This window comes from Bos taurus, chromosome 2 (assembly GCF_002263795.3).
Source record: "Bos taurus isolate L1 Dominette 01449 registration number 42190680 breed Hereford chromosome 2, ARS-UCD2.0, whole genome shotgun sequence".
NCBI classification, from domain to species: domain Eukaryota; kingdom Metazoa; phylum Chordata; class Mammalia; order Artiodactyla; family Bovidae; genus Bos; species Bos taurus.
Genome location: NC_037329.1, coordinates 56,470,883 through 56,484,805, shown reverse-complemented (window position 1 = coordinate 56,484,805; position 13,923 = coordinate 56,470,883). Strand labels below are relative to the sequence as shown.

At 33.9% G+C, this 13,923-nt stretch overlaps 1 protein-coding gene across 1 annotated transcript in view; it reads right to left on the bottom strand.

The window, feature by feature from the left end:
- Positions 1–12,319, bottom strand: part of LRP1B (LDL receptor related protein 1B) — a 315,853-nt gene extending 303,534 nt beyond the window's left edge. Inside the window, exons 1-5 of the mRNA XM_059878468.1 lie at positions 11,920–12,319; positions 11,527–11,676; positions 8,471–8,593; positions 6,345–6,464; positions 1,185–1,313 (exon numbers count right to left, since the gene is read on the bottom strand). Coding sequence (XP_059734451.1) covers positions 1,185–1,313; positions 6,345–6,464; positions 8,471–8,593; positions 11,527–11,676; positions 11,920–11,992 — 595 coding nt within the window. The 5' untranslated portion in view covers positions 11,993–12,319. The remainder of the gene's footprint in view (positions 1–1,184; positions 1,314–6,344; positions 6,465–8,470; positions 8,594–11,526; positions 11,677–11,919) is intronic.
- Positions 12,320–13,923: the final 1,604 nt, after the last annotated feature.

Sequence of the window (13,923 nt, the reverse complement as noted above, 5' to 3'; positions counted from 1 at the left end):
GCAACAGAGACTTATTTGGCATTAATGCTTTCAGGTCACTTGAGTACAATTTGTTATATTTTAACATAATTTAGTTAATAACACCCATGTGGCCCAAAAGTGTTAATATGCCTCCCAGAGTATTAACTTGCTACAATAGCAACAGTATACAAGGACTATATGGATCCTTGAATTGATGCCTAATCCTTTATTATGTAGCCCTCAATGGCCCCATTGACCTTTACAGACACATATCAATTTGAAGATCAAAGTGATTTATTCTACAATAGTATGAGTTCTGTGCACATTTAAGCCTGCCTCAAAGTCTTCCTTTTCCTTTTCAGCTTTAACTATACCCCATATGCATGCACCCATTTATACATATTATTACATTACAGCTTCAAATACAGTTTTAAAGACCTGAAGGTAGGTCATCTGAGAGATGACCAGCAGACTTCATTTTAATAAGCAGAGTCCATAGCACTCTTCCTAATACGTTGCTCTGCTCAACATATCCCCTATGTGGTGACCTTGGGATCTGCATTCAAACATCCAGGCCCTTCATTCTCTTGATCACGCAAAGGAATTTATCTAAATTTTTACTACTGAGTAATTCCCTGAAAATTTCTTGAAGTGACCTAGAGTCAGAAACTTAGTAAATTGTCTGGCCTCCAAAGCTGTTCCTCTGATCCCCTAGCTTCATTCAGCTATATCCATACTATTTTTACCTGACCTAAGGGTTAATATCCTATCTGTAGGACTAATAGGTGTTTACTGACCTTCTGGTCAGTAGTTATTTAGGATCACAGCAGCCATTTACAGAGTATCTGTAATGGGCAATCTAAAAGCCTTCAAGGGGAGTACAGGGTCGCGGAAGATACTAAAAAGAAAGTAACAACCCCACCACACAAATATACGTAGGGTGGTTACAGTATCGCAGAAATGAAGTGAAAATTTTTCACTCATCAAAATGATTTTAAAATGTGTAATCCCACTGTGCATGTTGGAAACACTCTGAACAGCGGTGTGAGGGGTTGCTGAACTACTATGATTGACAACATCCCACCTGATTAAATCCGATACTACCTATGAGTCCAGGGGTTGGGAAAGTGAGAGAAAGGGTGATATGGTGAGTACTACAGAAGTAAGTATCTGAGGATGCTGCAACAGCATTCTTTCATAGACAGCCCCGTGCATGTTCATACCACAGCCTGCTGTGGAGAGTTCATCACTTCCATTTGGACAGTCCCTTTCACCATCACACAGCCAGTGTCGGGGCACACAGGCACGGGAGCCCTGGCAGCTGAACATGTCAGCTGCACAGGTGATGGTACCTGAAAACCACCAAAAAAAATGCCATTAGGATCATAGCAGGTCCACTGAAAAAAATATATCATTTATATTTCCAAAAGATGAGAAGAGAAGAAGAAGAATGTCACTGACAAGGAAGAAACTGTAGTTTTGGGAATCACCACGTATTATCCTTCCCCTATGGATAGTTTCCACTCAGAATGCATTCCTTCTCAATGGCAGTGGTGGTTTAGTTGCTAAGTTGTGTCCAACCCATTGCTACACCATGGACTGTAGCTCACCAGGCTCCTCTGTCCATGGAATTCTCCCAGCAAGAATACTGGAATGGGATGCCATTTCCTCTTTCAGGGAATCTTCCTGACCCAGGAGTCAAACCTGCTTCTCCTGGGTCTTCTGCATTGGTAGGTGGATTCTTTACCACTATGTTACCTGAGAAGACCATTCCTTCCCAATAGCAAGAATTTTATTTCTTAAAGGTATATGGTAGAAAAATAAAATAAAATAAAAGCTATATGGCAGAAAATAATAATAGTATTTTCTCCATGTAAAATGTAAAAAGCCTAAAAGTGTCATAGAATTTTCAATAAATTGAGATAAAGTTTCAGAAGGACTGAACCGATAAGGATAATAATAATAATAGCATTTTTATCACTTAATATATGCTAAGCACTTAGCATATTAACTTATTTAGTCCTCACAATCACCTACAATGGTAGAACTATTATTAGTTTCACTTCATGTAAAAGGAAACGGAGGCTCCGAGAAGCTGACAGCTTGCAGGAAGTCTCAAGTTGCATAAAGGGTCCTGTGGTGAGCTGGGAGGCCAAAACCTTTTTGATTCCTAAGCACCTTCTCTTAACCAGTAAGGTAATTATTGTTACTCCCCACCTGTGTCATTGAAAAGGATGAATGTCCGCATGTACCCTTTGTTTTACACACTTAATAAACAGAATCTATCTTTTCTTCACTCTGTTGATTCAACATCCTTTTAATTGCATGATGTTTTCAAATGTATTTTTTTTAATCAGTTTCCACACAAAAAAATGCTGTTTACTCTACGTTCAAAAGGCCTCAGGGGTTGGCTCTTTGCTTTTCCTTCTATGGGTATAGAATAATCAAATAAAATTAGGAAATGATTCATTCTCTTGATATTTACCTAACCCCAAGTACAGTTGTACATATTGAATGGTTTATTTGTTATGTATATAAAATATATATTGAGTGAATCAGTAACATGTCTCCCAAATCTAACTTCTCTTTAATTTCACTTTCATGTGACCAAATCGAAAAGGTTCAAAAAAATAAGTTGTAAGAATTATTTTAAAAACTACTAGTATCTCCAGGAAGAAAATATGACTGCCTAGATTGCTGAAAGACAGTTGTTTCTAAACATTTAAAGCTACTTCATTTGGATTATCAATTACCATCTTATTTCTCAGTCATAGAGTTGTTATGAGAAGAAACTGCTTTCAATGCAATGTTTTCAATATGGGAAGACAGCAGGGTGACAAATTGAAACCCCCTGCTGATCTTTGCAACATAAACATGCCCATTCCTGATATACATTTAAATTAGGAAGACAGGATGGCAAGTGAATGTTGAAAAGTCCCCCAGGTAATTCAGATTTGCTTATCTGATTGAGGATCAGTGCTAACAGAGTGAGATTTAGTATGATATCTATTACTGGAAGAAATTATAAAGAAAATCTATTAAACAAATGTAGCTTCAATTTAAAAATGAATTTACCTGCTACCTATTATATCTTTAGTGCTTTCTATAATAAAATTCTTTCCTTACAAAGTTATTTTCACATCATTCCTCCTTTTTATCTATTTTTTAAGCTAGTCATAAATACAGTGTCACTTTCAGTATTAGATTCTCAATTAGTGCTTTAATTTCCATAATATTTTTATTATTTAGCTAGAGATGTAAAAAAAAATTCATTCTTTCTGCTAAGGAAGTTTTGATGCATTTAAAACTCCTTTTCTGCTTTCTTATTATCACTTCAATTTATTTTCAATGTACGTATAATAAATATAGCATTGATTTAAGTGTTGAGAACTTTAATTCTGTATGACCTTGAAGACTAGTGTCTGAGTTTCACTCTAAATTGAGGGGTATGACTAGATAATTACTAAGATATCTAAAACTATAAAATGGCACAAAGCTATTTGCAGCTAATTTTCTGGCTCCCTTGAAAGTGGTTCAACAGATTCTGTGTTAAGAGCATTCCAAAATATCATGGTCAATTAGAAAGAAAATGAGCCAAAGAAAAAACTCATGGCTTCCTTCCATAGTTACATTTTCATCTGGAGACACATTGCCATTCACAGGGAAATGAATCCCGAGGGGGAAGGAAGACAGTAGAAGGAATTCTACCAGATCCACTTTGTGTACCTGTGCTGTGCTATGCTAAGATGCTTCAGTCGTGTTTGACCCTTTTGTGACCCCATGGACTATAGCCCATTATGTTCCTCTGATCATGGGATTCTCCAGGCTAGAATACTGGAGTGGGTTGCCATTTCCTTCTCCAGGGGATCTTCCTGACCCAGGAATTATACTTGCATCTCTGATGTGTCCTGTACTGGCAGATGGATTCTTTACAACTAGTGCCACCAGGGAAGCCCCTATGTACTTACTCAGATATAATATTTGATTGTTTTTATATCTGTTTTAGTAAGTATTTTAGAAACTATCCAATTTTGTACATATTTTAGAAATATGAATTCTGGTTCTAGTTCTGCAATCACTGATTCACTGAGTGACCTTGGCAAATTTATCAACCTCGGTGAGTTTTTCTTTCTTCATCTATTATATGACAGAGGTTAACTAGACTATGATTTTCAAACTGAATCCTCAAATCCCAAGTCAGAACCACTATATGCTTATGAAGAAAGAATATGTCTACATTAGAATATTTTGAAGTGAGGATTAAGAATCTATTTATTTTAACAACCTCTGAATAGGTGTTTTTGTACACTAAAGGTTGAAAACCACTCAGATAAGTTATTTATAAAGTTCCTTTCCAATTCTAAAATATTAAGTTTATTCATTGACTAATGCTTGGTTTAAAGCAGTAATTTTTATGCTACAACAGCTTGGTAGTATATAAAATGCAGCCTGTGTATATATTTAATAGCCTGGGTGTTTTGGTGACAGGTAAACATGTCCATTATCATTAAATCCTTTAAAAAAAAACCAAAAAAACTTATCAGGACATTGATAAACACTGACACAACAACACTATTCTGAAAAATAAGGGAGGGAGCAGAAATGAAAGAGAATGGGAATAAATTAAGAACAAAAGAGAATGGGAATAAATTCATTAGATATTAACCATTGGCCATGTCAGATGATCATGATAATTGTATAAAGTAAATGTCTTGTAACCATTTAATAAGAAAGAAATTGGAGGAATAAGGAATAAAATGGACCAGTCCATGATTACACTGCTGGAAAATGCAGATGCAGGAGAATTCAACTCTGTGTCACTTTAGAATCTTTACCAGTTCTAGTATGCTGTGTCCACTTAGAAAGCATAGCAATATCAAGGGAGCCATTTAATGTAGAATTATACAAAGGGTCAAAAGCGAGATAATTTTAGATACTGAAAATACGCTTAACCTGTTGGAAGTTGGTAGTTAAAATTAAACAAAGAACTCTACTCAATACTCTGCAATGTCCTATGTGGGAAAGAATCTAAAAAAAAAAAAAAAAGAGTGGATATAAGCATATGTATAACCGATTCACTTTGCTATAAACCTGAAACTAACACAATGTTTTAAATCAACTATACTTCAATTAATGTTTTAATAGAAATATTTAATAGCAAAGAGAAACAAAGTACATAAAATAGATTGGTCAGTCATCAGATTACTGATTTCTTTTTGCTTTTAGAGGTCTTTGATAGTAATCTTTCTACATTTATCTTTATCTGTTCCATAACTAAATTGTTTTAGTTTTGTAAATAAAAAGTAGATTTTAGGTGGGTTAATATAGGAAAATAAATTGTCTACTTTCCAAGGATATCTCCAATTTTATGTTACATATAAAGAACTTGATTTTAGTGTGAACATTATTAATCTTATATTCATGTTTCCATGATGGTGACCTAAATAGAGGCCACAAATCCCGAAAATTTTAAAAACGTGTTAAGTACACTTTACTTCATAATTAAGCCTTATTCTGACTCAGGTCCTTATCACTGTAAAATGAGGGTGGTAATAGTTATGAAATAGGATATAATAGGCAAATAATATAAAGCTATAGGTACAAACACACATGTGGAAACAGATCAGAAAGATAGAAAAACAGACATATGAATAATTTAGTAGAAGGCCTGGTCAATTATAATAAATTTATAAAGGTTAGGTTGCTTCCTTTTTCTACTTCTTAAGAAATTCATTTATTCATTTATTTTAAATTATTTGTTAAATATCTGTGATTAGTCAAAAGAAATCACACGACTTTGTAGAAAATATAGTTGATGGATAGTAAACATAGACATTTGACAGTATAACTTTGATCATATATAGCTGAATTTTAAAGTACATTTTAAAATCACATACAATAGCCTGTTTCCTTACTTTCCATTTAAAACAATTCAGCAATAGTGATTACTATAATACACATACACACAGCCTGTGTGGCTTATGACAATATAAGCAAGTATAATAAACTTGGAGGGGAACTTAGCAATACCTATCAAAAACAATGAAAAAGTTTTCAGTCATTTTATCCGAGTAATCCCAATCATAGTGATTTATTTGGAAGAAGTCACTGAAGACTAGAAATACAATCATGTGTCGATATTCAGGAAAAAATCCTAAAACCATAATAGTAATTGTGTGTATATATATATATATATATATGAAATATAGATTAATAAGTTGTTATAAAAATAATGAAAACAGTTACATTGAAATGTATATACATATAAACTTCATATTAAGTTTAACAGAGTAGAAAAGAAAGTTCTCTGCATATTCTAAAATGACAGAGCATATGTATTATACTCCTAAGAATTGGATAAGAACACAAAGGAGACAACTCACCACAAATGCTATCACTTTCATCTAATCCATCTTCACAATCATCCTCTCCATCACAAATCCAGTGTTTAGATATACATTTTTCTGTGGAACATGCAAATTGGTTCCAAGAACAAGAGGCATCTAAAAAATACACAAGAAGGTTTGTTTCAGGTGCAAAAGAAAAAATGAATCTTTAGAGACGATCTTAGGAAAGATCTGATAGTGAGGAAAGTCTTCTTTAGACTTCACTAAAACCAGTCATCCCAAATAAAAGAAGCCACTTTCCTCTTTTCTATGCTGCTGCTGCTGCTGCTAAATCACTTCAGTTGTGTCCGACTCTGTGCGACCCCATAGACGGCAGCCCACCAGGCTCCCCCATCCCTGGGATTCTCCAGGCAAGAACACTGGAGTGGGTTGCCATTTCCTTCTCCAGTGCATGAAAGTGAAAAGTGAAAGTGAAGCTGCTCAGTCCTGTCTGACTCTTAGCGACCCTGTGGACTGCAGCCTTCCAGGCTCCTCTGTCCATGGGATTTTCCAGGCAAGAGTACTGGAATGGGGTGCTATTGCCTTCTCCATGACAGTACAATAAAATTTTGACAATGGCTTGCATATTCCCTCTGAGTTATTCAGGTCATACAACATTGTTTCTTCAACATAATCTCATAGGATATGACTCCAAGTTAGTCAATATGCTAGTCACTCTTCCTAAATGTATTCCTGTTGTTTTCTAACATGTAGGGTACAAAAAAAGAAAAAGAGTCCAGGTGTGGTATTCTTCTAACTTTTAGTCTGTTATTGAACAGTTGGAGAAAAAAAAAATTACATCCTAGGCAATGTCACAAATATGGTGAACTCACCACCATACACATTTGTTTTTAAAAGTCATGTGACTCAGGGGGTTTTAGCTCTATGATAAGCTGTCAGTTTTCTATCTGTACATACTTAACATACTATACATACTTAAAACTTTGATGTTTTTGTTTCTCTCCCTTGGGAACACTTAAGTCTGACTAATAACATACAGATTCATTGGCATGGTGGCTGGTATTTTATTATGAAATTATACATTTATGATAATATACTTAATTTATTTACAAAGTTTGTGACTGCTCTCCTTCCTTTATCCTCAGTTCATTTATCACCAGCAAACACCCAAGAATAAAATTCTACTGAATTAGTACATTAAAATATAAATGACTATAAAATAAAATTTGATGTTTATCTTATAAACTTATTTAAAACTTTGCATTTTTATTTAAAATATTTACATACATGAGCTGTGAAAAGAGAGACATTCAGAAAAGCCGAAACCAGAAAAAATATTAAAGAAGATACAAATGTATAATAGCTTCTGTTCCAGAAATCATGAATCTATATAAACTATTTAAAGTTCTCCATTAATCTTGTTCAAAATCTGGCTCTAATATAATCAAACAAAATGCACTTTCACATTTTGTGATGATATTTACTTTTATGGGAATTTGACTTTTCTTAGACAACCATTTTTAATCCTTGTCTGTTCACCCTGGTGTATGTTATTTGAGCTAAATGAAAATAGAGAATTATATGCTTTTAAAAAAATTGGCCTGGATATCATAAATCTCATAAATTAACAAAAAAATTTAAATATTTTCTTACCTTGCCAAGTGAAATGAAATGTACACAAACAGAAATTAGGAGGTGGATGGGGAGAGATTTTTTGAAGAAATGCAAGTTTTAGTATACTATTTAAACCTATACATGTAATGAATGGAAACATTTAGGATAATAATAGTCAATAACAGGTAGGAAGAATATAATGGGTTGTGTGAATTAAATCCTTATTTTTCACAGCAGAAAGTAAATATATTAGCATCTAAAGCAAATAAGTCAGGAAATTAAGGTATAAATATATCATTTAGATTGATGGAGGTATCCACTAGCAAAAACAGAAAGGTTAAAAGAGAAGGTTTGATGGGAGATTATTATTCTCCATTATAAATTTTTTCTGTTCTGTTTTAATTTTTACCATTTATGTTATTTCATAAAAATAAAAATTGATGTTAAAACTGTTTAGCAATATTTTGTGTAAAATCCCTATGTAAGGTAACATCAGTATATAAATGATAATATGGTTTATAAAAGTAAAGGAAGATATAATGTCTCACCACAGTGGAATTCATCAAGTCCATCCTCACAATCTTTCTGACCATCACATACCCAGGTATTCAAAATGCATCTTCCACTAGGACAACCAAAATAATTTTCTTCACATTTGTGTTTGTTTTGAACTGTGATAAAATATAGAATGCAGTGTCAAATAAATTACAGACAAGTAAATAAATTAAATGTCAAATAAATAAATCTTAGACTTCTGCAATGCAGATAGATATCAAAACAGTAATATTCCTTGAACTGGAAGAGATAAATAACAAGAAAACTTAAATAAAAAAGAGCTGAGATGTTCTTTTTTTTTTTTTTTTTGCTTTCTTAAGTGTTTAATAGGAATAACTTTTAGTTGACAATAAATTTTATATTGACATTTTCATATCAGGAGAATATTTATTTATTTATTTATTTATTTTTCCAGATAAAACATTTTATTTTATTTTTTTAATTAATTTTTAATTTTATTTTTAAACTTTACATAATTGTATTAGTTTTGCCAAATATCAAAATGAATCCGCCACAGGTATACATGTGTTCCCCATCCTGAACCCTCCTCCCTCCTCCCTCCCCATACCATCCCTCTGGATCGTCCCAGTGCACTAGCCCCAAGCATCCAGTATCGTGCATCGAACCTGGACTGGCAACTCATTTATTACATGATATTTTACATGTTTCAATGTCATTAAGAATGTCCAGATCATGAAAACCAAGGAGAAATTAAGAATATGGAATAGAGGAAATCAGGGAGACATGATAACAAATCCCATCTAGAATTGGATCCTGGATCAGAAGAAGGATATTAATGGAGCAAGTGTTTAAATACAAATAATGTAGAGTTAACAAAAGTAAAATAAAACAATTGAGATGACTATAAAATAAGTAAACCTAAGGCCAAAGTATCATTTTATGTGGAAAATATTTTAATTCCATACTCAGAAAAAAATAATTACAAAATTATTAGTAGGTTTTTGCTGAGCAAGTATAAACTTTATGTTCAACAGTTGAAGAGGACATATACTTTGACAAGATTTATATAAGCGTACTCTATTTTAGCTTCTCCCTGGTGGTCTAGTGGTTAGGATTTGGTGCTCTCACCATCAGGGCCCTGATTTGATTCTGGTCAGGGAAGTCTTTCCTCTTCTTGTGCCTCTGCTCCCTACCAACTTCCCAGGACTGACCATATCACCTTTTGGGGCTTCCCTGATGGTTCAAATACCAAAGAATCTACTTGCAATGCAGGAGACCTGGGTTCAATCCCTGGGTTGAAAAGTTACCCTGGAAAAGGGAATGGCAACCCATTCTAGTATTCTTGCCTGGAGAATTCCATGGACAGAGGAGTCTGGTGGGCTACAGTCCATGGGATTGCAAAGAGTTAGACAAGACCAAGAGACTAACACTTTCACTTTCTATTTTAAGGAAGAAAAACAAGTTGCAATAGAATCTCTGAAATTGTTCTACCTTAAAAATTATCATGAGACTAAAAAGTATTTGTATATAAAATTATTCTGTATATTATATATTTTTCAGACTATGGGGTATTGTATTATTATGACCTCCAAAAGCACATACAAAATACTAGATTTTTCTCTTTACTGGATATCATTGGTCTCCTTGCACCTTCAGGTTTACATAATTTTAGAGTGACTGACTCACTATTAGAGTATACTTGTTAATATCAGTACAGTAATGCATGACTATTTTAAGATACAAAAATTATCTCCATTTTATTTTTTTAACACCAACTTTGTAGATCTAATTAAAGATGAAAAATCACTTTTGAGAGAGTCCCCTGATGGCTCAGATTAGATAAAGAATCTGCCTGCAATGTGGGAGACCCAAGTTCGATCCCTGGGTTGGCAAGATCCCCTGGAGAAGGGAAGGCTACCCACTGCAGTATTCTTGCCTGGAGAATCCCATGAACAGAGGAGCCTGGTGGCTACAGTCTATGGGGTTGCAAACAGTCGGGCACGACTTAGCAACTAACACACACACACATACATAATGAAGAATAAAATTTTATTTAAAATTGTAGAGGATTTGCAGTGAGCTGCAGTTCAGTGCCTCCCGTGAAGTTCTCTAGTTCCTCCTAGGACATAGCAAGTCTTCAAACCCAGAAGGAACATCACAGAGTGTTACACACTGATGACCATGGGAGGAGAAAGGGATCTGTCATTGCCCAATTAATTGATAGATTATGTACTATTAAGAATATCAATTCTTTATAGTAGACTGTGTGTGTGCACTTGTGGATAACAAACAAATATGTGTGTGGAATACCTATGAATATCATATCTTAAAATATTTCAAAAAATATTACACATCAACAAAATGTGGGAAAAGTGAGTGTAGCAGCAGGGGTAGGAGAAGGAAATAGCAGGATGAGAAGACATGTAGTAGAATCCTGCAAGCATATCTACTTTCAGTTAGTAATTTACCATCTGTCTTTCTGATACTATTATACATTTTAAAAATTTGTTTCCTCAAATAGTTGGAAAGAAACAAGTTCATAAGCTTCTCATGGAAGGCAATTTCCTAAGACTGCATATGACACTGCTTGTATAGGTAAAGATGGCTAATAGATACCAGTATACCATCCTGACCTTTATGCAGTAATGATAACTGTTACCCATATTACTATGCTGAAAGATTATACAGCTGCACCAATAGCCTAGTATGACAATACAAGCATAATACAAGTAAAGCAGGTAGTGAGAAACAGTCTCCCTCTTTTAGTCTATTGATAGCTTCTCTCAGTATATACTGCTTCTATGAAAGCTTTATAAATTACACGTTTTAAAATGTTATCACCAATGTTAAAAGGATTAACAAAGAAATGAACTTGAAAAAGGAAACTGATCCAAATATAGAACAGATTTCTTGAGTATCATTCCATAAAAGTATAAAGTGGTATGTTTAGAACTGGATAATCATTTTTAATTTAGTCTACAACATTTGTTTTCATCTTAACCACTGAATATCAAGAATGAAATTTAGTAAGTTTGTGCTATACAACATATATCTTCAAGGCAAAGACTGTTGTTCTTTCTAGAATTACCTGGGCATTTTAATTCATCTGAGTAGTCTCCACAGTCATTAGACCCATCGCATATCCAGGCTGGCAGAACACACAGTGAGGTAGAATTGCATCTTATGAACCCTGTGGTTTTCACTCCAAGTTTATAGAAATATGTACAGTCTGTATTATCTATAAGGAGGTAAACAGAAAAATGAGAAACACCTCATCTGCAAAGATTATGAGCCTTTTATGTAGGTCACAGAAACAAGAAATGCTAACCTCATTTGAAGAAGTAAATATGCAATTATCCTACACCACAGGGGTTAATTGCATATCAATTCTGGACAAGGTTCAGTGAGGAGTTGGACACTGTTCAGTGAAATGTCAAAGGTGCACAGGCATGCACAAACAAAAGGTAATGGAATATCTTACTGCAGTTCTTTTCATCTGAAGCATCTGCGCAGTCTATGTTCTGGTTGCATCGTGCTGATCTCGGGATGCACATCCCATCTGTACAGCGGAACTCAACAGCAGCACAGGTTGAAACTAGAAAAATAGATAAATAAGTAAATGGATAGGTAAACTAGATAATGATTTCTTGCTTTTAACGTTTTGAGTGCTTTAATTCTTATATTTTGTTTGGTTTTGCTTTTCAAACTCTGGGCAGTTGAACTTGACCCGTGATTCCCAATCCCAAGCTTGGGTTAGATGCCTCAGATATTCTCCCCTGTCACACAGTTCTTCCCTATGTTGTGATACTTATGATACTGCATTGCAATTGCCTGCTTGGATATCTTTCCCCCAATTAAATTGTAAGCTCCATGAAAGCAGAGGCCTGTGCCTTATTCTACCTGATTATTCCATTTCAAAACTAAGCTAACAAACCAACAAAAAATAAATAAATAAATGCTGATGAAATGCTCTTTCTTTTCAGCTTCAAAAGTACAAGGTTATGACTCTAAGCAAATGCCTGAGTGTATACAGAGAAATCCTAACTTGTTTGCTAAGAAATGGAATGTTTCCTACTATGATAAAAAGAGATGGACAGAGAGAGAGACTGAGGAGGAAATCACTGAGTGTTTTCTTTATTACTCAAAGATGAAATAGTTTAGCACTGCTAGAAAGTCATCGTACTATGTTATCTTCCTTTATATGCCACATCACTAACATTTGGTATAGGAAACACGGATGCCTCACGCCAAGGAACATATAAATGTGGTATGACTTGTTTCTGTTATTGGAAAGTAAGGCTTTCCAATTCCCTGCTATGCTTAGATGAAAACCAGTTTTGATATGCTACCATCATTATATATCCTTTGTACAGAATTGCTTATTCTTAATCATATATTCCTTTCTACTTTGCTTACACATTCATTACCATATAATGTTTTCCAGCAATATGTTGTGAACAGGTGCATGGCTTGCTTTATGTGTTAGATTAACTTAGGTGAGAATTTTATTCCAAATTCAAATTTCCACAGGTTGATTATGTTAATGAACAACCTGAAGGGCTCTTTGATTATGCCATTTTTACTAGTGTTGATACTCTAAAGAGCCTATTTAATTATAAATATAAATTATATCAATTGTAAATGGTTAAAATGCTATCTTAAAATATGCAAATTTTACTCAAGGGTATGTATGTCATTTGTATTTCAAAATGCACTGCTCTTATATTTAATTGTATCTTGCAATTGTATCCTTATTTACGTTTAAATGATGATTAGAATAAATGTTTTATTTACAATTTGCAATTATAATTGCTTCACTGTTTTCTTCATTAAAAATAACATCTTATCATGTGAAAAGATAATGCCATTATAAGTTGAGATAAACACACTGTTTCAAAGAGGAAAAATAGATATTTTTCTTTTATGCTAAATAAACCATATTCTTTTCTATTGCTTTTCAGTACAATATTTTTCTATGGAAATAGTTAATGAAATACATAATTTAGAAAATAATCATGATGAGTATATACATTTTGCTTCTGACTTTGCTGTCTTTCAGCAGTCTCCTATTAAGAGGTTGTGTTCCAAAAAATTCCTTATAAACACTATATTTCAGAATTTATTTCTCTGTGAAACAATATTCTGGATAGTGGTAATATTCCTAATCAAGTTTACAAAGATTTATTGCACAATGCACTTTAAATTTTATCTATACTTGCAGTTAGAGTTTGGGATGCTAGAAATCCTAATGCTGATGTACTGGGACAATCACAGTCCATTCCACCATCTCCATCTCCCTCCAAACTTCCACAGATAATCTGTGTACATTTCATGGAATCCACCTGAGTGGGATATTGGTGGCAGATAGAGAGAAGAGGGCAAGTCATGACTCCATGAATAGGGCGATGGCATTTCAGACAGTTAAGAGGATTGGAGTTTCAGGGATTTCACGGTAATGGAGTTTCAAAAGTAGTGTTGGGTGCTC